Source organism: Copadichromis virginalis, linkage group LG13 (assembly GCF_057382275.1).
Source record: "Copadichromis virginalis isolate Kocher_CV1m ecotype Utaka linkage group LG13, C_Virginalis_male_GT1.1, whole genome shotgun sequence".
NCBI classification, from domain to species: Eukaryota; Metazoa; Chordata; class Actinopteri; order Cichliformes; family Cichlidae; genus Copadichromis; species Copadichromis virginalis.
The window spans coordinates 26,835,951-26,863,139 of record NC_140630.1 but is presented as its reverse complement, the minus strand read 5'-3'; the positions used below and the strand labels follow the sequence as shown (position 1 = coordinate 26,863,139).

Here is a 27,189-nt window from a genome sequence, read left to right as displayed (position 1 = left end):
TGTAATATGAACACATTTCATCTCAGCGCTGCAGCGTGCATTGTCCAGAACAGGGGAGAAGCCTAATTACATAGCTACAGCATTGGGAAGACCGGGCTTAATCTCTTATGGGTTTCTCTAACAGATGTATCCAATTAATGGCCTGTCTTTGAAGAAATGTAGATGGCTACTTCTCTGGGAATTTTATTTCAAAGTAAAACACCCAGCCTCGTTTCTGATGAGCAGACTTTATGCCCAGTCCTAATTCTTTTGTCCAATACACAGATCTGATCTTAAGTAACTGCTGAAATATGAAGTGATTTAAAGAGAATCTTGAATGTTAATGACCTGGACAGAGACGCTCAAGGGAACTGATAGAGGCCCTGTGATGGAGCCATTACTTTACAGGCTGAGTCACAGCAGGTAAACTGCTTGGGAAATTACACATAAGGGAGTATTATCTTGTAAAATGAAAGACTATACAGATAAAAATGGCAGCAATCCCTCTAAATGGAAGAAAAGAGAGAGTGTGTGTGTGTTGTGGGGGGGATTCGGGTGTAGGAAAGAAAAATCCCACAATCATTTACCACTTGTATGCACAAGAGCAAGTCCAGCTTTCCTTGAATGAATGAGCCTGATTTGAGAGGACACTTACAGTCATAGGAATAGCGGAGTTAAGGACACCCAGAAAACCTTAATAGATCTGTGCCACTGCTCCCCCGCTGCTCTGAGAGAAGCCTGTCACGTAGCATGTACATGCATTTAGGCTTATTTACCTCGATCCCTTCGGCTGTCTGACAGGCACGTCTCACCGCTGGAGATGCAACATCGTTGTCTGGCAACCTCTTGATCAAAGTTCTGCAGCGGGGCCAGCACGCTGCACAGAGGGTGACACAGCTTTGCTGCTAATGCAAAAGATGACAGGCGAAAGCGTGAACACAACATATGCACGCGTTTACGCCAGCCTGCCTTTCAGTGTTCATAACCTGGACCTAAATTATTCATCTTCATTTTGATCTGCTGCTTGATTGGCCCTTACGCCTCTGCATTCGTTTGATTAATCTTCAAACTAAAATAACGAAGGCAAAAACAAAAAAGCATATATGCAGCAAGTCGGATGACCTTTCGGTTTCCAAATTTTGGAAGCAAATTGGAATCAATGAGATCGAATTGTCCAGTCTGGGCTTTATTAATGGAGTTGGAAATCCAGGGGCAACTCCGGAGCGTCTGCACTTCCAAGGGCTCATGTTTATATTGGGATGCTTATAACTACCGGAAATGAAAGCCCTGCATTACTGAGGAACTTAATATCCTCTTTGACAACTTATTAAATATTTACTTGTAGCTTTCACAGAGATATCATCCAGGAACTTCAAAACCGAAAAACGTTCCCATCTAAAAAGGGAAGATTTGTCACTTTCAAAGGCTCCTCTGATACTCTGATCATTTATTCCAAACAACAAACCATCGACAATCATTTGCTGATTCAAGTGAAACTGCGAGCTTTTTGTTTTTTCCAGGTAGCAAGTCTGTAAATGCAAATCACCATCAACATAAAAACTCACAGCTATAAAAAAACAGGTATCGTCGGAGAATTTACAGAGCACAGAATGGCATTTATTTGAAACATGAACACACTGTACCGAGAGAAATACAAAAAAAGCACTTTCAAATCAAAGCACATTTGAACATCCAGAAAAAAAGGATAAAAGAAATCAGGAAACAGTCGAGTCCTCGTGAATTTACTCGTCTTTCTTCGTTGTTGTTCGCCTGTAACTCTGCACTGCGCTGTCCTGCACAGCAAGTCTGCACCCTAGCACTGCAAAATGAATCGCGCACAGTCTAGTCTGCACTTTGGTGGTAGAGGGACGGGTGTCGAGATTTGTCGGATGACACCGCGGGTTAAGAGACGTTGAGGCTTGCACCTCCAAAGACAGCTGTGTGTGTTCTATACATTCTGTTGTTTTATTGACCTCTGGTCCAATACATTGCTTAATAAAATACAGATACTATAAAAAATAGTCTTCCACTGTTTCAGCATTAATGACTCCTATATTTCATATATATATTCATAAATAATTTAATACATAGATAAATAGATATTCTGTGTGTGGATTATAAACTTTCATAAAAGCATCGTTTCAGTAATGACTACAGTATTAATGCTGAAATGCTTGAGGGGTGCTGTCCGACCCTGATGCCCGGTAGACTGGGTGAAAGGCTGAGAGTGTGCATGAGGCTCGGCACTGGTGTTGCGTGCCAATGTCCCTCTCTCGTCGCCGTGCCAGTCTCTAGCTCCGCTGGCACTCGTTCTTACTGCAGGTGGCTTGACGCTCAATCTGCCACGTGCCTTCCTCGTATGTGCAGTAGCAGATTGTGCACTCATCGATCTTCACCTCTCGGCCAGCCGGTATCACCGCCGTGTCCGCGTAGCAGTTTGGCCCTGTAGGTGGTACAGACATAAAAGAAATAAATAAAGAGGAAAACAGGGCACGACAGACAACAGGGCTTTTTCAAATCTTTCACAGTGGAATTTCAAATTTAGCTCATCCATTTTTAATATGTTTCTTTTTGTGTTGTTGGCACAGTGTCACATTATCGAGGTCAGACTCACACTGAGAGCCCTGAAAAATGCGTGATTTGCTTTGTTCCTTTGATTTACAATGCTGTGGGACCTGTGCTGTGGTCAGATTAAACGAATACAAACTTGATGATAGTCAAGGGGATTGATTAATTGTTAAAATTCTGAAAATTCCTTTCATGTACGTGCAGAAGTCATTTTAAGGTTGCACTTGTCGGTTCTTTTTTGCCTTTTGAGCGGCCAAGGGCTCTGCTCGGTGTGAGGGGAACACGCAGTTCAAAGACCGAACACGACTGAAAGTCATGTTCTTTTGTGCTTCTCAGTGGATCTCAATCAGTTATAAATTCCTCAAATTCGCAGACACCTGTGTCAGCCGGCCTATTTATGAAATAGGATGGTAAACTGGTGCTTGACCTCCAGTTCATTTCAATTCCTGAATCTGGTGAGTGACATTAAGCATCAACATGAAGATACTTTCATTGTTTTCACTCACGTCTGGGAACATTTACTTTATGTAAAACCCTACATTCAAAAATTTCCCCGATATTTTGCTCAGTGCTGACATGACAGCATCACACGGTTGCTGTAGATCCATAACGTGAACCTCGTTTTCTACCACATCCCCAAGGTGCTCTGCCCGTGGAGGCCATTTGAGTACAGTGAACTCATTTGTGATGTTAAACAAACCAGTTTGAGATTATTTGAGCTTTGTCCTGCCAGAAGGAGCTATCGGAAGATGGACAGTGGTGAAGTAAAGAGATGGATAGGGTCAGCAACAATACTCAGGAAGGACGATGTCTTAAAATGATGCTCAAAGTGAGCCAAGAAAATATCCCTGACACCATTACCACCACCATCACCACCAGGCTGGACCTTTGCTGCTGTAGCCCATCAGCCACAAACTTTGATATGCTGTCTGTTCAGAGATGTTCTTCTGCATACTACAGTTGTAACAAGCGGTTGTTTGACTCACTGTTGTCTTCCTATCAGCTCGAAGCATCTGACCATTGTCCTCTGGCACCAAAAAGTCGATTTCAACCAGAGAACTGCAGCTCGCTGTGTATTGTCTCTTCTCTGGGCATTCTCTGAAAACCATAGAGATGGCTGAGATGGGAAAATCCCAGCAGATCAGCACTTTGTGAAATACTTACATCAGGCCACCTGGCACCAACAACCATGACTTTGCCACTCAGCAGGATGTCTTGACCATGTCTATATGCCTTAATGCATTGAGTTGTTCATTGGCGGATGAATTATTTGCATTGAAGAACTGAAAGGAGAGTATGTTTTAGAGTATATTTTTGCTAATGCCAGCATTGAGTGTTTTTGGTAAGGGGGATTATGAAAACATAATGTTAATGGCTAAAGACTAGAGAGGACACAGCCTAATGCCAGACAGTCAGTGCTCTGATGCAGTCCAGACCTATGCATCAGTTAGCTAGTCAGCTACAACCAACCAATTATCCCATACACTGACTGCATCAACCACCAACAGCACCGGAGTTTGTTCTCTGCATTCTGACGCTGCCAAATGTGCATGCTTAACAATTGCACTGATTTAACCCCGGCTATTTCCAGTACACAGAACACAGAGTTCCACTCAGGACAGAGCAACAGCTCTATTTCCACTGTGGTTTAGCTGGTGCTATTCTACAATACATCAGATATACTGTCACTCTTGCTGATGCAATCTGAATGCATTTTATACATTTAACATTCATATTTTTTAATTGTTTTCTAATGTTTCTAATGCAGTGTGCAATTCAAGCTGAAGTAGGTTGCTATTATGGAGGGCAAAGTTTCAGTATCATGTACAAATAATTATTTGGATGGGAATAAATATAAATTAGTCATAAAGGAGGACTGGCAGAATTGTTTGGCCATATAATTCAGCTTTTCACAAAGGCTGGTGACAGAAAACCTTTTGTGCAAAAGTACATTGTGCAATGAAGGCCAGTGGGACACATGCCAGTTTGAAAGTGGGGCAGGACTTCAGTTATTGTTAAACTGCTAATTTTAGATGTTATATCTGTTGCATTGACCAGATGGAGTTCAGTGCAGTTGGTTGTCTTTTGGTTTTTTGGGTTGTTTTTTTTTTTGTTTTTGTTTTTTTATTTTGCTTTAAGACAGTTTTGTGACATCCAGGAGAAGCTGAAAGCAGTCAGTCAAAGAAAAGAATGAATTTGCTGCTCATCAGTTCATTTCTCTCAGTGGAAAATGGGCTCTCTCGTCTGGGCTTTTCATTGACTGTTTCCCAAAATAGTGTTCTGTTATGGGAATATAAGAGGCCCGGAAAAAAATAATGGCTACAGAAGCATCAAGAATTTGCTAACACCCTTTCTAGAGTCGTTTCTGATGGCAAGGAAATGAAAGGCTTTTCACATTTACCTTTATGATCTCAGGCTTGCGCTTCTCTTAAAGGTGGAATTTATGCAGCTTCCACTCTGCCATCTATCATCAACCGGCTTTGAATCCACTTAAAATACACATTCCTGGGAAATCATTACAATGTTCTTCAGACTACTGATTGACCACTTATGGTTTAAGCAGAACAGCCCTTTGATTCAGACCCAGCTCCCATCAGGATAAAGATTACACTGAATTCTCAACAACCTGAATCAAACGATTATCTCATCCACTGTCATATTCTGAAATTAAGGCATTCAACTGAATCCTGTCTTTTATTTTTGTATGGTTTGCACATGAGAGGTATTCAATTACATTTCTTTCCACGCTCCTTAGATTGGCTAAACCACAAGCACTGTAAAGCATATGTCTGGCTGAAGGCAGCTGCTCTCCTCTGCAACTTCAAGGCTGGACTGTGAATTGTGCATAAAAACAAATTAAGCACTGTTACACAGTGGTTTAATATGGTTTTTGAAGTGCACCCCAAGGGACTGCATCTTTTTTTTCTTCTTTTTTTTAACTATTTTGCAGGAAATTGGCTCTCGCTAATGGAAATTTTGATGTTAGGTAGTGGTTGTTAAGACCTGAACAACTAGCCGAGAGAGTCGACAGAGGAAATAAAAGCTGTAGTCCAACTCATTTTGGTGCTTCTTCCCATCTGGCAACACTGGAGTGTACAAAGAAATCTACTTGCCATGCTTACAATACAAAAACACAAGTGTCCTCCTCCTATCGGACAGAATTACCTTCTTTTGGTAAAGTGTAATGGGAATGTTTTTGTCTAGTGAATGTGCCCGCGTCCTCGACTAGTGGCTGCAGAAAAAGTGCTCATAAATCATCCATTATCTCTCCAGCCGCACGGCAAAATATAAACACTGCGGGAATTGCTTCCACAACAACAGGTGTAGCATAACAATGGCTATTTCCCTTACACTAACAAGGTCTTGAGCCACTCTGTTGTATAATTAAGATGCTGATAAATGGGGAGTCTTTCAGCTGCAGCCACCGCGTTTGATTGGACGCAGCGCCCAGAAGGAGCGAGCCTGCGCATCAATCAATGTGAACAGTTTGCCGAGGCCTGTCAAAATGTCAACCCCAACACGTTTATAAGTCTGTACATGTACGCGCGTGCGCGCACGCTATCTGAATAACAACTCATCCTGTGGCCCGGGCTGCTGTCGCTACTGATTCATCATCATTAGTAGCATTTAAAGCACTGAGTCTCCAGTAAGGGGATGCATATGTCAAGGGTGTACTAGGAGAGAGGGGGGAAAATGCGAAAAATAATCTCCCACTTCGTGGCATTAATCAAAAGCACTTCCTTCGTGGAGCCGGGATTAAAGCCCGTCATTGACAGTTGCATGACACTCATTTGTGTTAATTAATGCATGGATTTAGCCCTGCTGTGCTTACTCATTCCTCTCACCCTATTATTCTGCCATTCATATCACACCACCTTTTTGTCATTGTTTCATTAATATAATATAATATATCCCCATCTCTCCGTCACTCACTGTGGCAAAAAAAAAAGGGTTTTATGGGCACATCAGGCTTCACAAGAGCTTTTGAAAAACACCCGAAGAGGCAGAGACAAATGGACTGTGCATGTGCATGAACAGTTGGACCCAAACTGTCAGTGCAGCGTGTTAGAAGTTGGCATGGGAAGCATGTGAAAGAGATAGCCATTAGCACCTGTGGCTTTTGGCTCTGTAACTGCGCCAGATAATGGATGGAGAAACGAGGACACATCCTGATGATCGCACCCCTTAATTCTGACATGTTAAAAACAGCCGCATTATAAGGTAATGGAAAGAGAAGAATAGCCGAAATCACTCATCTTAATGCATTTCTTGGGTACATTTGCATTATAAATGCAGAATAAAAACGAGGCTGCTTTGTAAGGGCAGAAAGAGGGGGGACTTTGCAGGGATTTCACAACAATATGAATAATTTCTTTCAGAGATGCTCGGTGAGACTGGTTTTCTAAGTAACCGCCTCGCTTAGAGAGCCGCTGACTCTTTGGTTTTGTGGGAGTGGCACCTTGCGTGAAGGTTCGCGTACGCGCACAGATGATCTTTGCAGCCAAGCTATGCAGCTGCACTCGAGCAGCTCGACTGTCGTGACCAATGTCCTTTAAAGAAAGGAGCCTCGAGAGCCATCACAGCAGTGTCCAGGTGACAGTCTTTGCTGCAAGACCTTCATTTACATAATCCTTTAAAAAAAAACAGCGTGTTTAAAGGTCTGGCATCAGGCCTAGAACATGTTTTTGTATCGTTTTGTTCCTCTATGGGGTTTTTTCCTGTACTGAGAATGTATTTTCAAGTCACATTAAAATGGACTTTTATTCAGGAGAAAATGTAGAAAATAACACTTAACAAGCAGACCAAAGCTGAAAAGCATTCAGTGACCCAGTAGTACTATAATGCGACTAACTATTATCGTCATTATTGCGACCTTTCGCTATTGTAATAACTCAAAGTCCAGTAATGGGAAAGAAAATGGCCTTTAAATAATAAAAATGTTGTGGTCCAGCAAAAAAAATTAAACAAAAAGGGGGGGAAAGAAAAAACTAAACCTTTTGTGAATTGATTAGCTTATTAGAGCAGATGCAAAATGCCCTGCATGTAATTCCACGTTTGCCTAAAAAATTAAACCAGTGCATGCATTAATCTTGATTTCCTCATGACATTATTTATAACAACAAATACTACCCATAAAGTCTGTTGCTGGATGTCATTTTGTTTGTCGTGTAATAAGGAAAGCTTTGGATTCCTCTGCACATACGAGGCTCTAATAAATGCCACACTCTGTAGGGTAAAACTTAGAGGTCACTGCTACCTTCCAAGTAGCCTTGCCAAGACTAAAAACATAAGCGTTAGTGTGTATGTTAGACTGGTATCGGTAGTAGTCTTGTGTCCTTTCCAAACGTGAGGAGTATGCCATTAGCTTTATTATCATGTGAGGTTACAGGTTACGTTAGAAAATTATCTGGAACAGCCACAGCGTGGGAGCCAATGTGTGAAATTAGAATAATGTTCTCATGCTCGTCATTCGGTTTGGGAAAGTTCACACTCCAGCAAGTGCAGCTAGATTGGTGTTAGATACTCCAACTCATCAGGTATTCCCCATTTTTTAAATTCTTTCTCATGTAACAGAAAAAAGGAAACATCGACCGATAAGTTTCTCATTACGGTTTAATTTACTTTTCCCTTTTTTCAAAATAAAAAAAAAATCTTGGATGAACAGTTTCAGCCTCACTTATTTTTTTTTACCCTCATATGATGTGTGTGCATATTTCATACACTTACAGTAGCTTTCTCCAAGAGCCTGCTTTTACTTTCTTCCGCGAGAAATCCATCGCTGTACATGCTGAAATGCTACTGGAATTTCAAAGATAAATTAGTCACAGTTATTACTGTAAGCTACATTATGGTGTGAGAAGTGTTTGATAAGTGTACCAACATTAGCCTAAGGGGCTTAGCAAACAGTCAGTAATGAAGCAGCATTATTTTTGCATTCATTGACTGAAACTAGCTCTGTCAGCTGCACTGGTCCCTATCTGTGGCATCAGGGTGAAATGGGGGATGCTTTAAATGGACAAACCAGACCATTTTATATCCATACAAACAATTTCCCTTTTGACTCATGTGTTTTTTGATGTCTGTTTTTTTAAAAGGCCCGTCTATGAATCATGCCTTTCTTAGTTTAAATGAGCCCGTATCCCTCTTGGCAACCAGGCTACCGTGTCTCGTGCTGCTCTATTTGAAGTGATTTTGGCTCCGGTTCATACTGTTTATCACACCCCCCCTTCCAGATTAGTGTTGACCCTAATGTCTGAGTCTTGGAGAGCACCACTTGTTTCCTTGTGCGTTGCCAAGGCAATACCCTGCAAGAGCAAAGGACAAGAGGGAGGGGAGCCACGGCTGAGGTGCAGATGAGAGCGACTTCTCCTGCATTGATTTTTTTTTTCCTCTAAGCGTTCTTCAAAAGCAGATGCAGTGAGAGAAAACCTGGCTCAGAATCTGCAAGAACGGAAAGCGCCACGTCTTTACCAATATGTCCAAGAAAAGGAAAGCAACACGTCAAAACATATTGGCAGGAGGAAAAAAACTAAAAAAGGGAGAAAAAAGACAGACTCCAGCTTAGAGTATAGAAAACATGTTTTCCCCCTTCAGCTCGCATTGACTAGATGTTCTTTGCATGAATCGATGCTGTTTAATTAAACTTTATGGCATAGAGCGAATGATGGTCACAAACTTTTGAGGGCTATGAGACCATTTAATTGCAATATGTTCCACTGCTTTAAGATAATGAGTGAAAAATGATGAGAACCTGCCCCCATTCACAGCTGTTCTTTGATATTCATGAACAAATGTCTGGGGTGGATGTTAGTGATACCTCTTACTTTCATCTTCCTCCCCTGGCTCTTCCCCGAGTGTCTCCTAGCATACAGGGTGAATAACACATCTGAGGCAGGGTGCTCTGCCATAAGCATTGATTTTGCATGCCTGAAAAGGCCAAGATAATGCCTGTGCATAATTGATGAACTTATCAAACATTGAAATACCTCGTTGTATTTTTATCAATAGTGAGGAAAATGGTAAAGAGGCGAAGTGGCTGTTTGCTGGGGAATGAAGGTAAAAGACAGGAGGGATTACTTGTTGAACGAGAAACCACATCTGAGGGTGTTTTTATCTCTACAGATTTTAATCTTTCTTTCATTTTCACTTCTCTTCGGTGCTTTTTTTAAAAAAAACAAAAAAACTTTCCTGTGCACACTACCAGCCTCCTTCCCCGTTTGGTGTCATCTGGGTGAGTGTTTAATTCTTTCTCATTAATGAGCCCGAGCTTTGATGTGACACATCGGATGCACCGCGGAACCTGGGAGGTCTTAACATCTGCCCACAACTCAAACAACATCTGTAGACAAGACAAACAACAGAACCAGAGGAGGAACTCTCCGTTGACGACCTCTACCATCCCCCCCCCGCCGCCCCCTTCTTTTTTTTTTCTTCCTTTTTACATCATCTGTATTTTATCACGGAGCCACCTCTTCGGCGCTGTCTCATATCGAGTGCTGCATGATCAACAGCGACAAGATGGGAGCTGACAATCGATGATCCTCGTCATCTAAATGATGGCGCCTGCAATACCTGGCTAAGAAGCATCATGAATAAAAGACAAAGTGAAATCCGATGGATAATCGTTTTGATATTGAGAGGAGCTGAAGGGAAGATCAGTGGTGTCATTTGGAGTGATGTCTCATTTACTTCTGTTTACATCTAATTAGTATAGCCTCCAATTATTTAATAAGATGTCCCCCAGTTAATTTTTCACATTTTTATTGTTCTTTGTTGTCAAGTCCAATTAAGTCCACAAAGAGATGCATCTTTTGGGGGTATTTTTGTATTAGTTCCTGACAGAGATCTTAATTTTCTGGGAGCGGATGGCGTAGCGCGCAGAGTCAGACTTTCACAAAAGATATCTGGTGTTTGTTTGTCGAGTGCTCACGCCTCCTGTTTGCACAGCCGCAACCCCGTCAGCCGTGGTCGCAAAATCACGAGCCAAAAATGATTCCCCGTCCAATAAGAAGTTGTTAAACACACACTGATACCAGACTCTCGATTCTGTGTCAATTAACACTTTGGGCTCTAATGTTCACAGCTATCGTGAACATGCGAAAACACCAGCAGGAGGCAGAGCAAAAGTGAGGAAGGAAGTGTAAATTATTGGCACGATCCTAAAAATACATAAAAAGTGTACCTGCTAGAGTTAAAAACAAAAAAAGCACAGCAGCCCGACTGCTGCACAAATGAGGCGTAAATGTTGCCAAAGCCTATTTCTGTATTCTCATAAATATCACTGTGCTCCTGTAGATTATGCTCCCTGAAGGAGTTTGAGAGCAGGCTGACAGACGCTGCATGACGATGACGAGGCTTCTACTTTTAGCTAAATGTCATAAAGGTATATGCATGGAAACAAGTATTTGAGACAAGTTTAAAAGAGCACTCTGGTCATTTAGTCCTTCACTTCACTATATTAAGGAACACAGACAGGAAAGTCCAGATTTCCATAATGGAACTGAGCAGCGTCTCATTGCGCCCAAAAGTGGAGGAAGCAATTTTGGGTTCTCATGTTTCTTCGCAGATTCAATTCAGTTTCTAGTTAAACAACATAACGAGTGGCTTTACGCAGCCGACAAATGGTTTGGACATTCATGATGAATGAATCACTGAATCATCGGTACAAAAGCAACGACCTTTGATCGTAAAACGACTGGTGGGAGAAATCACTGGTCGCATTTCGAGACGAAACATCCAGTCACTAAGCTGAAAATTGAGCATCATCATCGTCAGAGCTAAACATAACAGTGTTTGGTAAAAACAGATCGCTCTGAACTTTTGGCCAATTTGGGTGTAATTCAGAATATATGGTGCACAAGTGTAACCAGATTTCCAGCTGAGCACACAAATAATTGTAATGTTAAATCAAGCAGCAGGCTCCTGTGTTTCTCTGTGGAAGCACACCGAGGGCTTCATTAACGTTTTTAAGAGTGGAGAAATAATGCTTCCAGAACCAGCAGGTACTCCCCCACTGGAAAACTCTTAAATATGGTTAAAAAAAAACAAATTTTCCCCAAGTTAAAGGGCAACAGACTACACATAAAAGATGCACTTAGCTGCCAATCAATCACTGTTTGCAGATTAGACTAGTGTTTCAAAGATATCACTTTCTTTTGGAAGTTATAAGTGAAAAAGGTGTTCTTTAACACCATTTAGCTTGGTTTGCAAGCTGCATGCATAATTGTACATGTGAAATACATCAGTACAGAATCACAGTCAAAAAAACAAACCAAAAAAACTGGAGCACAGACATCTTGGACGGTCTGTTGGTATAATTAACCACACAACAAGCCGTATTATTTGTCAGATAATTACAGATCAAGAGGTCCAGTAGAGTGCCTCCAATTAGCCGAGGTGATGTCTAGCAGCAACACTGCGTGTGCGTGGGTCCGCGCACACGTGCCACTCAAATCAGTCACGCCTTTAAACATATATAACTATCAAAGTTAGACATTTGAGCTGATAGCATTAACTTTAAGGAGCATGGGTGTTTCCTGGACTTTTTAAAATGGTGTGTCACGGGGTTACGAACAAGACATAAATCACAATATGCAAATAACTGTGAGCAGACCTCCTGCCTCCATAAACATGCATGAGGAGATGCAGCTGTCCATAAGAAAAGAGCACAACTGCAAACCAAATGCAGTCTGGTTACAATCATAAATATGTTTTATTTCATTGTTGGGTAGAAGAAAAAATTATCTCACATCAGGAAACAACGGGCAGCCATTAAAAAAAACCTGTTATATCACCTCTATTATTAGCACTTTTATTGCATTTTGTTATTCAATATTGACAATGATGTATTGAGCAGGACAAGTTTGTTTTCCCCCATAAAAAAGGATTCCCAGTCCTTCTTGTACCCTCTATAATTTCCGGCAATGGCTGCATTGAGGAAACAGCATCAGCCTTGCCCCTGACAAAGAGCGAAACTTCTACACTGGCTTCATTTTTCAGCTCTAGAGGGTGTCAGTTGGCTAAAATATAAAATCTCCCAGCCCAAGCTGAGATTAACTTGATGATGTTATTAGGGTCATCAATTTAGGAAGCTCTAACAACGCCACAGAAGACGTGCCCTACTGTTTTTGCAGGCTGAGTAGTTAACACTTTTAACCACACAATCCCCATGGGCTACAGTATTCCTCGCGACGGTATTAGCTGTGGCCAGATAACGTGTCATCCCTTGCATAGCAAGCCGCATTCATTGAAAGGTAATGTGTGGTAATCTTATGGTAATAGGGACTGACGTCAACCTAAAACTGAAAATCCTTATCGGGTGAACGAGCACGTGGATTTGGGGATACTTGAGAATACAAATGCCCACTCTCTTCAATCTGCCACATCTCTGTGCATACTGTACGGGATCTACATTCGTCTCCTGGACTGCCGTGCCTACAAATGTGGCCCAGCTAATCCACTGGGCATTTCACAGGGGGGAAATTATGGAGCACTGCCCAAAACTGCCCAAAAAGCACTCTCAGCATGATCAATATGTGCATATATATAAAATGTGGGTGTACAGCAAAAATAAATAAATAAATAAATAAATATGGAAGAACAAAGAACCAACATGTACTCCCCAAGATTACAGCAGCTAAATATTAATAAAGCGAGCGACGCTCTATGACTACCAATCTTTTTCAACTTGCTACCACTGGAAGGTTGTGAGACAGGCTTCTCATTTGAGCGGGACGATCTCTGATTGATGACTAGTCATGAACATTCATTACATGCAAATTCTAATGTCTATAATACTTCCAGAGTTTAAAATGATACATGACTAATGCTAATGTGATATTCTGGGTGCAATGATAATGAACCGATGGCAGACATATGCTGAAGAAGAGGTGTTTTTGTGCGTGTGTGTGTTTTGTTCATTTAAGCCAAATTCATTCATCATCATCTGATCATCTGTTTCAAATCGACTTCTAATTTTCCCATTTGGCATTTAATGTGTAAAAAGTTCCAACAGATGCCCGGAAAATCAAAATATCTCACTTGCAGTTTTACCCGGAAAAAAAAAGAGACACTACCAGCAGCACTTGTCACCTTGTAAGCGGTTCATACAGACGAAGCACTTTCACATGCAGCGGGTTCTGTTTTCCACATGCAGATTGTTTGCTCTTGTTTATAGCAGACAGCCTGCGCCGCTTTAAGATTCCAAGTCAGAGATACATATCGCAAGTCATCATTCTTTTTGCTGAAGGAAGCAATGTTGCTGACATTGCCATGTTGCATTAGAGTCACGCCAAGAAAACAAGGGGGCATAATCTAGGACATGCTGTCTGGAATCATCGGAAACAACTTCATATAATCGACTCTGAGCTGCAGAATTCCTTCTTCTCAGGCAGGCCGAAGCTCTCAAACCAACGGGATCATAAACTCCACCCCCCGCCCCCCCAACAGCAGCAGAAGCAGCAAAAAATGCAAGCGTATCTCAAATCTCAGTACCAGACAGTAGACGGATTTGGAACATATGCTACAGAATCAATCAAACGACTCTCGAAATGACATTAAGAATGACGCAGAGAAAAAAGTAATATTTACACAAAAACAGGCCACGACTCAGAGCTAATTAGCCATATTTTTTTGCCGTGACTTCATTTAAACAGATTTGATCCGATGTGGCAAGATACTGCACACACTGCAGTGCAGCATGCTGCCTGCTTTGCGTCAGCGAAATGATGCTTTGCTACCTCGCTACTCCTGTTGTGGTGCCCTTGAGCAAAAACTGGCACTAGTGGGGCTTTCATGCCAATGCCACTGGGATACCAACTGCACTGGAATGAACTGGCTTGTTGAAAGAAATCATCATCTCCACTCACCACCCTTGCAGATGGGACAGCACTGATCCGGCTCGTACTCCGGGTCCACGCACTCCGTCTGTGGGCAGGCTGCCACAGAGCACAGCACCTCTCCGCTCGGCTCACACCTGCACTTCTCACACGGAGACACCTGATAGCAGAGAAAAAAAACATCAATTAACGCTCTTACAAACAGTTCATCACATGCACAAGTAAACACAGGTGACATAAACTCCTCCCATATTAATTGATTTCTTGCCATCTTTGTCTAAGATTCATTTATTTCATGTCTGTTTAGCCAATTGTCTGCCTTTCTGCAGCTCTCTCTGTCTCTCAAACACACACAACCTGCACACACAAAACACGCCTGCCTGTCTGCCTCCTTTAAAGACTGTGTGCACTCAGTGTCACAAAGCCACATCTATAGGGAAGCCCCATCTTTCTCAACTTCATTGCCAATGAATGCCTCATTTTAGAAAGGGCTGAGTCGAGAATTGAACTTCACAATCGAATCAGGGGGATATGGAGAAATCAATAGAAATGGGAAACAAGAAGGAAGATGCTTCCAATTTTCTCGCCACGTGATCAGAGTCAGGAATTACTGAGTTATCCGAGCGTTCCTGTATATCTCAAAGTACAGCAAATGTAGCACAAAGGCAGAGCGCACTTTGAATTACATTTAGCCTGCAGCCTACAGTGTCCATGCAAAGCTCAGTTTAGCAGCTGCATGTATAAAGTCATATACATGTAGTCTTAACAAGAGAGCAAAGGTTAATTCCAGCATTGCTGTAGATTGCAGAGGCTTGCACCTCCGCATGGCACTCCACTGTGAAAATGGAGTGAGGTAGCACTTAGCACAATGCCCCAGAATGCAGCAATCAAGCATTAAAACCTGCCTGTTGCTTAGTTTCAAAGCACCCCCTCTTCACACAGCAGAAAGGCTGATGTATGCGGCTAGTGGCAGTAGAGGCTTTCTGTAGATTTGGCTCAGCAGAGAGCTGTCGGCAACAACATGAGTTAGAGGAAGACATCCCATATTAGCCCCAACCACCTGGTGAGACACTATCCATTATAAATAGGAGCATTAGGCGCTGATAAATGAGACCTAACGCTGAGACTGTGGTGCAGTCCTGAGCCGAACCTTTCAAAGTGGTGTCAGAAGATAAAACAACCATCTCACCAGTGTATTTCTTCTTCCTCAAACACCCACATGCAGCAGTGTGCTGCGCTGTGCTGTTGTAACACTACTATAACTGTAACTTTTATCATGTGTATCAACAAACTAAATATGGAAACACTCTGCTGAAGCTGCACTGCTAAATTCAGCCTCCAGTAACATTGTGCAGAGGAGAAAAAAAGGGAAATAAAAGACAAGTGCTGACCTTTGCCATTATAAATTTGCCTGCCTGCTTGCATGCTGCAAGGCGAGGTAACTAGCTCCTGTGTAGTGCCTGTGATAAACTCCACTCATGGCGAGGGAGTGTTCTGTCAGCACTTCTTTCAAGTTGGAGCATGTCAAAAATGAGTGAATGCAGTTAATGGGCTCACCTTAAACTCTTCTAGCGAAGCATAGATCTTGCCCCGAAACTCACAGTAGTTCTTTTTCTCCTTGCACTGCGGGCAGCACTGGCTAGTGTCCACTTTGATGCAGCGAGGGTGGACCTTGGGACATTCTGGCTTGGAGCACAGAGGGCCTTCATCTGTGCAGAGGCAAGGGCACGTTGAAGGGCCCGGGGTGAACTGCTCGCCGATGGCAAAAACAAAGCCGCTCTCATCCATGCAGCCTTTCCCCCTGTAGTCTGGGTACGCGTACTCATCGATGGCGTCCAGGGAGAGGGTGACGTCACTGGTCGGAGCTTCGTCTATTTGGTTCAGGCTGTCCTGTTCGCTCCACAGCTCCTGGGAATTCTCGCCTTTAGATCCTCGCGCCTGAGAGCTGAGGTTTGACCTGGCAGTCCTGTTGGGCCCTACAGCATTGATTTCCTGCGGCTGTTCCTGGGCCATGTATCCCAGCGGCTCCTCTGCAGTCTGCTTGTCCTGATGTTTGTCCTCCCTAGCTTGGGTCAACACCCTTTCCAGACGCTCTTGGCTCACTGGTAAGGTCGCGATAGGATTACACAGAGCGCCGCTCATCATCAGGAACCCAAGAACAAAGAGAACTTCTGCTGTCATGGCAACGGAGTGCAGCATCTCTCCCCACCACCAGCGAGGTGGGAAAACACCTTGGCTCACATAACACACTTCACATCTCAGGTGTGAGCCAGTCCATCTGGAAAGAGAAAATTAAACTGGGGTTATGTGCTCGGCATTTTGTCACTTTTTATCCAAGGTGTGGCTTTTGTCTCATTTAGCCTCGAGAACAGGGCAAGAAATTCACTTCAGAGCACTGCTTCATCATGTCTGTCGAACACCCCGCTGAGTGTGATGCAAGCCTGCAGGATCAGTGAATTGGATCATCAGGACAGGGAGCATTCATGGGGCCGTTGTAGGAAATCGATGCTGCTTCATACTGTAACACTTCCCTGCATCAATCGGGCTCAGCGGTGATAAAGTAAAAGAAAAATGATTCAAAAAAACCTCCAACAACTTGAATCTCGTAAGCTCGTAAGCTCTTAGGGAGAATCAGGATCAATGTCTAGATTTTTTTTCTTAAATGAATCCCAGTCAGCTGTACAAAGGGAAGATTTGATTTGAAAATAGAACATAATATCAGTCTGGAAAGACAAATTTCCTTTGCTAGAGCTGACTGCAGTGGCCAGCTTTTGCAAAGAGGAGTATTAAAAGTTTCCCTCTAAAGCTCTGTCTCTCTGTTTTTTGTTTTTAAATCAGAAGTAGAAGCACATCTCTTTCCTTATAGTTTTCAGCACTGCCAGGAGTCAATAGCTGAAGTTAAGGAAAATCCCAGGATCAACTGCTGACGCTGCACACACTGCAAATTTCTGAAAAGCTGTAGTCAATGTTTTTGTTTTTGTCTCCTGCTTAACTTGATTTACCGCACCGCCTTGAAATTCAAATGCCCGCTACGATGCTTTTCTGCATTCAGTGGCCTACTTCCATTCATTTCCCTACTCCCACCAAATGCTCGGCTTAGCTCGACGCCGAGCTCCGTCTGACAGGCTTGTCTAAGAGTTGACATCCGCGGCCTATTTCGTTAAACAGAAAAGGTGAGATTACCCCTCATCGATTGACTCGACAATTAACTTAAGACCTGTCCGCGTTTGTTTAAGAAATAGTTCACCATATTGATTGGTTTGTCAGCGTCAATGAACACAACTAATTTCCAACAGAGTGTTTAGGAGCCCTAAACAGCAGGTGAAGAGCTGAAATGGTAACACATACAGCAGAGATAGCAGCCGCATTAATTGTACTGCGAGGAAAACAAAGTCTGCATGTTTTAAGCCACGCATTTTGATATTCATTAATTCTGCTCCATTCTGAAGGAAAAAAAATGCTGGAATTGACTGCTGGCACACCAGTGGTATTTGAGTAGTGTTTTAGCTGAATTGCTATGTTTGAGGCTGAATCCTTGGAGCTGCTGTGGAACTGAGAGGAAGCAGAACGAGGTGCATACCGATAACACTGTTGCAGCTGAAAGAGAGAGAGAGAGAAATGCCTAGGCCTCATTAGCAAAAAGGACCTCATTTGGCTTTTTTCAGTCTCACCTCTCCACCTTAACAGCTGCTACTGGCTGTCACATTAACACCGCTGCTGGTTTTTGCTGTTGTGCTCTCCATCCAGACTGAGCTCTGGGTGGCCCTCAGGCTTTGCTGGCATTCGGGAGCAGAACCTCATCCATAACATCATGTTAAAGGACACAAGGATGCCAATAGATCTATATTTGCCCTTCACTGTCAACAGCTCCCACGGATAACCGGCAACAAGTTAATTCCAAAGGTAACGCGGTCGGTACGGTGTGTGAACAAGCTGGTAATGAGTCATGTGGGTGTCGTGTCTCGCGGGCGTTCTCTCTTTTCTCATTACGTAAAAGTTGCTCGAGTTTGTGTAACTCTCACTGTCACTTCGCACAAATGTGGCAAATTTGTAATGAAAACGTCAGCGTTGTGACTTACTAAACTTCATCTGTGCAGCGTAACAAGAAGATGCGGTGCATTTTATAACCTTTAAGCGGGCACGCAATGCGAAAAGGTGCACTTGGTTAAGTGCCATGAAATAACAGTTTGTGTTTGTGTCCTGTGAATAGGCTGTAGATGTAAGACAACCGTAACCACTGTGACGTCTGTGAAGCCTCAAGCTGAGTGCTTTTCAGCCGTCAGCATCTTGGTGTTTTAACACCAGACACAACATGACTCTAATTGGGACCAATAGGTACAAAAACATCATGTCTTTCCCATCCATCCGTTTCCGGTTAGCCAGTTTAGGATCACGGTGGGGCTGGAGCCTGTCCCAGCTGTCATAGGGTAAAAGGTCGGGCACAGCCTGGGCAGGTCGCTACTCTCTCACGGGGCCAACACAGAGTGAGAGACAATCGTTCATGCTCACACCTATGACCGATTTAGAATCACCAATTAACCTAACCCCATGCAGATCTTTGGACTGCCGACTGTGCTTTGCATGCTGCTGCAACATCATCACACAGTCACTTCTATTTATGCTTGCTGTTAAGGTGCATTATTCTCCTGTACGATAGAAGTCACCACTCAGACAGTGCCGCCACATCAGCGCTGATATAGGAAGCGAAGAAGTCAAAACTGGAAGCAAAGACATTGCAAAGTTACAGTATCTTCTTCAGTATATCTATATATCTCTGAGATTCTGTACTGATATACCATTAAAACAGCCATAAAAACAGCCATAAAAACCAATACAATGGTACATTTGTGCATTCAACACAGCTGCATTTTAGGGTTAATGCACCAGATTACAAAAATCAAGAGGTGCATGACTACGAGTCACAAAAATATTGGCACATGCCACTGAATGTAATCAGCATAAACACGATTTAGATCTTTTTCCATCCAGTAACACTTCAAGTTAGATATTTAGACCATAAACACGTTTAAAAACGTTTTGAAGATCATAGATGAGCCATTTCCCCACAGACTAATATACAACACTATGTAACTACAGGAGTCGCCCCCTGCTGGCCATTAGAAAGAATGAAGGTTTAAGACATTTCTTGGTTGATAGATGAAAAATCCTCACAAACTAAAAAACAAATTGTGTTTATTAATTTCAAGCTTTTCAGACCAGCTTTAAGATCCATCCTCACTGGCTTCTCTGTGGTGCCATAACCAGTACATTTATTCTCTTCCTATTCAGACAATAATAAGCACTGAACACACTTAAGTCTCTTTTCCATTCTTCCTCCAACATACAACACAGTCAAAGGGTTGCTAACTATCCACTTACAGAGATGATATACACTGGTGACGTGAGTGCTCACTACAGAACTACATGTGTACCCATGGCTGAAAATAGTCCTAAACAAATGTACCATTTACTTGCTTTTGTATAACTTCTACTTCAAGCCACAGTTCCCTGCTGTTTTTATGAAAACACATACTCCTGATAAAATAAAAACTATTACATCTAAGACCCATTTCATTACTTCAGGAATCAATGGGATAGCTACTAAAAGCCGCAGACAGGTTTTGGTTCTGGTTTTATTTATTTATTTATTTTTCTTAATGGATTGGTTAAAGGTAAGAAAAGGAAACAGTAGCATCTTTTTTATCTCTTGACAACAAACTCTTTACAAAATTATGCAGATTCCCAGCATCGGCAAATCAAGTTGTTGCCTACATCCATTAGCCTTATCCTTATGCCATCTTGCCATTTTCATACAGATCACATCTTTTCCAAATGTCTATCTAATTAATTCTCCAGCACACAGCATAATGTGTACCAAATGTCAGGAAGATTTACACACTGGATTGAAAACACTGAAAATATTTTCACTGTTCAAGATGCCTTTGTGGATACTTCTTCATTACCACTCCTCAGGTTCAAGTGATGGCAAGCGTTTTTTATATTTATAATGTTGCATATAAGCTATTTGCTGAAAGGTCATGGATTTATCTTTGGCCTACAGCTCTGCAAAGAATTCTGGGTTTTTTGCTTCACTGCTCTATCTTCAGTGCTCGCTAAGACGTTCTGGCAGGAAGAGAAAAAACACAACTAAGAAGTGACATGAACATACAATACAGTGTCAGTCTACATGTCGCTGCAGAATACAGCATTGAATATTACATAAATTATTTGCATTAATCACCTAGTGTCTTTCACGCTGCAACCATAGTCTCTTTAGGGACCTAATTGTGATGTAGCAAGTCTGTGTTTTTGCCTGCCGAGGTAACAACAGCGCTCTTGCGCTCGGTCACAAACCCTGCACAGGTGTGACCTCAAAGCACATCTCAGATTTATGCTAACTACCGGCTGCAGCCATCAATCAAAAGCATACCAGAGATTATATAAGCTGGTATCAGTGAGTTCATTCACACGTGTGACACTTCAGAACACCCACTTCTGAGCAAAATAAAGAAGGAAATTCAGCTTTGTAAGTGGAAAAGCAACTCTCCAATTAACAGCAAATACTTATCGCTGGAAAACAAACACTTGATGGAAAATTAGGTGTGTTTATGTGTATATATTTTTGTTTTTATGGGAGAGCAGTCACTTTTTGAACCACACAGAGTCTAGTGGATGCGCATTTCCCCCCCCCCCCCCCCCCTTTTTTTTTTTAAATCGCTTTGGCAAGTGGCAGGATTCTGTACTGTGCCAAGTGAAGTGGTGCAAGCAATTATTAAGTGACATAAGGTGCTAAAATGAGATTAAGGTCTAGGCAAAGACTTTTTTTTAAGTCAGTTAAACAAGAAATATGTATGAGAAAAGTTCAAATCCCCAGACATGCAGTTTGTATTATATTACAGTGCCTTGGACCAAAACAGTTACACTAACACATGCATCATAATAATGCCAATAAAAAAACAGAAGCTTAAAGAAACTAAAACGTCTCTGGAGTGGTCATATTGTATTAAAGTTTAATGACTGGGACTTTAAAGCAGGTTATGGTCGGCCGGCTTTCAGACAGCGATGTGAAAGTTGTCGGTTCAAACCTCAGGCCTGACAGGCTGAACAGCAGGAAGACCTCTGCTAGAAACTGACAGCAAAGGAAGCAGATTTCCCGTGAAATACAACATCGCATTCATTAGTATAAAAACAGATTCGGGTCTCTAAATTCCTGCAACACATGCGCTATAAATCATGCACTACTATAGAAAAATGTGGCTGTCTTGTCAATACATTTCATATTGCACTACACCATCCAAATCCCAGATAAATGTCTTTGGATTTGTTTTACTGGCTAATATAAGTCTAAGGGAGTTAGATGTCTCATGGGTTTAGCCATCCCCAAACATTATTCATGTCACTTTGTAGGTTAATGTACTGTCTGCAAATGACTTCACTGCACATAAAATGTAATTATTTCTGTTTGCATGGCTGATGTAACCTATTAAATATTCATATCTTATTTAATATTTCCTTGCTTGCTATATCAACACTGTTTTATGGACATTCCTGTGTTTTGTCACCTTCATTATACACAGCTTAGAGCAGAGGAAGGGCTCTGCCTTAATACTTTCCTGCAAATTGGTTTTTAATAAGGTCAAATAACATATTTAAGGAAGAACATATGCAATTATTAATATTCTGTAACCAGGCAATACATAGGTCAAGAAGAAAAGCACTGACAGTGTTCTCCTGTTGTAATGCACTTTCACTGATCATAGCTACATCACAGTACATGAAACTTGCCATTAACTATTGCGCGTTTTTATTATAATTTATTATTTATTACGCTATTTGTTTCGACTGTGCCTTCGAAAGCAGCCTGTTGTTTTTTCCACCTATATTTTTCCTGGGAAAAATACTAAATAATGTGATTTTCTCTGGATAAATTAGATCAAATTTATAGATACTAAGTGCTAGCCCAAAATTTAATTCCAGGGTAATAAGAAGATGTAAGAGATGGATGCATATCAGCATGTCCATATTAAAAGAATGGGAATTGCCTTACTGTATGTTACAGATTGTTTTCCCCTCGTCCACCCCAAACTTCAGCTGATATGCCTTCATGTAGCTCTATCCTTCAATTCTCTGCATGCAGTTAGCAACAATTACCATATACACAGAGGATGTAACCTTGGATTTGTGTCTATCTAACTGAAGGGAATTTTACAGGGACATGCAAAAGCTTGCCCTCTTGAAAATTTCTGTTAGTACAGTTAAATGAATAAAAGATGTCCTAATTTCCACTAGGAATAAAGTTAGAGTGAGAAAATCAAGAAACGAGGAAACAGCTGGGCACCCTGCTGGGCACCCGGCATGGTCAGTGCTTAATAGCTAATCTTTTGGCAAGTAACACAACTTGCTGTAGAAGTTAAGAGTCATTTATTTATTTACTCTGAATTTGTTAAATATTCTTGCAAAAGCTTCAACTTCTGTGTTCTTTTGAGGTTTGGCCACAGATTTTTCATGGTATTTAGGCCGACAGACTATCAGAGCCATGGGAAAAAAAACAAACAGCCTTTAGTTTCTTTTCGTATTTGACTCTGAATTTTAAGGTGTGTTCAGGATCATTGCCCCGATGTAGAAGCCAGCCTCGTCTCATCTTCTCATCTTTTTTTACAGACTCAAACTGTGATGCTTCTAGAGTTTGCAGGTATTTAATTGAATCTATTCTTCCCTCTGCCGGTGAAATGCTCCCTATTCCGCTGGCTGCAACAAAAGCCCAAAGCACGACCTATACACCTCTGTGAAGTTAAAGAAGTCTTCTTTTCATGAATTCTTCTTTTTTTTTCTGTGAAATCTACCTCAAACACATCTGTGTTTTGCCTTTCTTGCAATCCAGGTGGCGGCTGTCTCTGAACATTGTCTTGGTCTTCCAGACCTCAACTTGATCTCCACCACTCCCGTTAGCTTTCATCTTCCTAACGAACTGAGCAAAGAGCTCCCTGAATGTCTTCCCCTCATAGCAGTCCCTTGCTTTGTAGGTAGAGTGCTGTTTGAGTGCAGGATTTTTTGACACAAGCTGAAGAAGAAGTCGGAGTATTTATAAAACTTTGAAACTTCCAATATGGTGTTTCATTATGACAAGTGTGAAAAAGCCTTGGAAAAGATAATCCAAGGTTAGGAAAGACTGGGGGTAGTAGCTGTGGCTCATGTGGCAGAACTATTAAATTGAAAGGTTGATGGTTCAAGCCCTGGGTCCTCAAGTCTGCATGGCAAAGTATACTCGGGGGCAAGATACTGAACCCCTAGTTGCTGCCAATGCATTCATTATATTGCCAATGTGTGTACATATTAGATAGAAAGCATTTCAGCATAGGGGGAAAAGGTGCTTGTGTGAATGAGTGACGCACCTTTCCTGTTTTCACACTCTGCAGTTCTACACAATAGAAATGACAGACAAATCTATCTCCAAATGTTGAAATAGTTTTTCCCTTTTTGGAGTTCACTTCATTTTCTACTCACTTAACTGTTCACTGTTGCAGAAATGTGGACCAACCTTCTGCATGGCACTATAATTATCCCTTGATAATACAATTGCATTTTGTTATTCTGCTCCAACCATTAAAATTGCAAATCTAACTCCTGCCGGTCCCCGTGCTATTACTTTTGAGGACCGACCATGCTTCCACTTCCATCTGACATTTAAATATTTCTGTGGCTTCCTGCGCCGGAGTGAACGGACTCAACATCCAGCCTCGGTGTTTGGCACCAGCACCAGTTCAGTCATTATCGTCGCTGAAGTTATAAATCCCCTCTGTCAAAGGCCAGAGTTTTGTTTACATCTCAGGCAACCGAACATAGTAGGTTTGACCACTGAGGTGCAGCAACAATGATTAATCAAGACGGGATTCAGCCTAGCTGCAGCTTCACGCTTCAGTGAAGCTCACCATCGCATTGATTCATGACTCATAAATTATTGTCGTTTTCATTACACAGCAGAGCGAATATGGACGATAAGTCCTGCCACAACAACCTGAGATCTGAGTGCAATTTTTAGCTCCACCTTGACAAATACGATACTATTATTCATATAAATTGAACTGGCAAGGTTTCAATAACACAAACCGTGGCGCTTGAGTTGTGTAAAGGCTGACCTCCCTATTACTTTCTTCTTAGATGTCACTCAGTTAGGGCGGTTGATGGCTGTTCAGTCTCGCAATAATGCTATAAATAGGGTCAAATGTACTGAGGCAGCTCGCTCATCTCCAGAAATTTTCTACGCCCCAACTAAGCTGTTTGTTTCTAATTAGCATTTAATCTTAATTAATAGGAGTGGTATTTAAAAGAATAAATAGGACAATTTGCAAATCTGATCCCAGTGAAACGCTTCACGGTGACAGAAAGCGATGGGAAAGGGATGCAGCAGTGGCGAGACTACAGTATCAGCACCCTTTTTTGTTTCCTTCTCTGTGTAAGGCTGGTATAGTACACAACGTATGTCTGACAAGCAGCACTACCAGATAAGCAAACATCATATTCACATTGTCTTGGGGAATGCAACTCCTGCGAATGTCCCTATGTAAAATCAAAGTGGATGTCATTGAGAGGAAAACCATCTCCTCAGGGCTAGAATAAACTCAGACAGACAAATATGCCCTCGCCACTGCATGCACTTCATTTATTGCACACAGATTACAGATTCTCCTAGTTAGACTCCTCCAACAACCCAACATGCCATCAACATAACAATTTACTCTGAGGTCTGCTTCAATTTATGACAAAGCCCATCGCAGGGGATGAGATGTGAAATGCTTAGGCGGTGGTGACTTGTGGGCTTGGATCTGACAGGGCTGAGAGAGTATTGAATTAATGATGCTGCGTTTTAAAATTCATTTTCATACAGATAAACAGTGTGAAATGATGAAATCCAATTAGAGCAATAAGGGACCCTAAGGCAGGATCCAAGAGCATAAAGCCATCTGCCAGTGAGTAAAGATTGCTGCAGGGCTGTCTAATTGAATTTTGTCCTCTGACTGTAAATCTTACTAGTGACCCAAATCAGAAGAAAGTTTGCCTAAACATGCAAACCAACAGCCCTTGCAAAACTGTCATACAGGCTTTAAGGTTATATGCAGTGCAAGAAGGTAAGTGGTTTGCTCTTGCAACAAAGCCAACTAGGGAAAGTCTGAGGCTGGAACTATATTAAGGAAAAGAGAATTTAAAAAGCTGTTTTTTGTGTGTTTCTCAATAAGAACAAAGAGAAGTGATGATGATGATGATGATGATGATGATGATGATGATGATGATGATGATGATGATGACAGTGATGGGTATGCAGCTGGAACACACCCAAAACGGAACTAGCATTTCAATAAAAAAATGAACAAATCAGAACAGAATTTACCAATTAATAATAATAACAACAACAAGCCTACAGTATCACAAAACATATAGAATCCTGAGACCCTACCCCCTACTTTTCTGGATACTATGAATATATTAAATAATGAATACATTGGATTGTGGGTTTCGGCTGCCTGCTCGGCTCGGCTCTGCTGGTAAAGGCTGTGCTGACTGGATGGTGCACCCCTAAGTGTGTGAGCAGAGTCTGAAACCTCTCTTAGAAAATCCTCAGTCCTATATTACATATTTAAAAAAACACATAATGAACTTACAATAACAGCCACAGGTGCAACAGTAGGTTGCGACAATCTGCGTTAGTTTTCTCCAATCAAGCTAATTTGCATGGGATTAGGTGATAGGTGCAATTAAATGCATGCACGGTGGCTTTACTGTGACACAGAGAGTGGGAACATCAAGGAAATGCAAAAGAACATTAGAGCAGAAAACATAAATTAGCTTATTCACAGTCAACTAAGTTGATCTGAAGCCCGAGCGTTCAAGCAATTTAAGACAAGCAAATAAGAGAAGAAGAAGAAAAAACCTCCACACAGGAACACTGATGCATCCTTATTCACCTGTGATCCTCGGAGTGAGTCCGTATCCGTGAGTGCGCTGGGTTCAAACACACAGCCTTCAGCCTGCTGGACAGCGGAGCTCAAGACAGCAACAAATGATGTGTAGTGTAGAGATGGGAACAGGCGCTCGTTAAGCCAGTCAAATGCACAGTTTCCCCGGAGGAAGCTCGCAGGTCATCAGCGTGCTGCGCTCAACTTTCATCGGCGCAGTGAGTGAGAGCGCTCCGTCTGCGGCGAACAGCCACGGTTTCAAAGCGCTACTGATGTTGCTGCCCTACACTGGCACTTTATTTCTCACGGTGACAAAAAAAATTAAATAATTTAATAAATGGGGGAGAGAAGAGAGGCAGCAGCGCTCCGACGTCACGTTCAGCCGAGAGACCGCTAGATGGAGCAGTTAAATATGGCTCCAAGACAACAGGCAGTCAATTAGTGAGCCCGATGGATGTTTCACAGGTCGGTTCAGAAGGTTCACTCGCTGCTGTGATTAACGACTTTACCTAATTATCTGGAATTAGGGAGTCGTTTTCCATGGCGCACTTTGGTCTTTGGGGGTAATTTGGTGCCAGAAAAGAAAAAGACTAAAGCACCTGATGTAAGATTCTGATTAATTGTTGCATAAAGATGTTTTCTGTGTGTGTGCGGCCAAGATTCCTCCTCTTACCTGATTTATCTTAACTGAAGCTGTGAATTGCATCCCCTCAACAGCCCGCTGTTCATCAGTGTCACATAGTCATGTAATCCATAGAGATCCCGTTTTATTGTTCATTTGCCTGTTTCATTACCAAAAAGGTCTTAAATGGTTTAAGACATTATTTCACATTAGTTAGTCATTATTTATTGTT

At 41.9% G+C, this 27,189-nt stretch overlaps 1 protein-coding gene across 1 annotated transcript; it reads right to left on the bottom strand.

The window, feature by feature from the left end:
- Positions 1-1,569: 1,569 nt before the first annotated feature.
- Positions 1,570-26,673, bottom strand: vwc2 (von Willebrand factor C domain containing 2). Its single transcript, XM_085478298.1, has 4 exons — positions 26,345-26,673; positions 15,942-16,662; positions 14,415-14,544; positions 1,570-2,422 (listed from the first exon to the last, which is right to left on the bottom strand). Exons 2-4 carry the CDS (start codon positions 16,581-16,583, stop codon positions 2,271-2,273), a joined length of 924 nt encoding a protein of 307 aa, XP_085334424.1. The 5' UTR covers positions 16,584-16,662; positions 26,345-26,673; the 3' UTR covers positions 1,570-2,270.
- Positions 26,674-27,189: the final 516 nt, after the last annotated feature.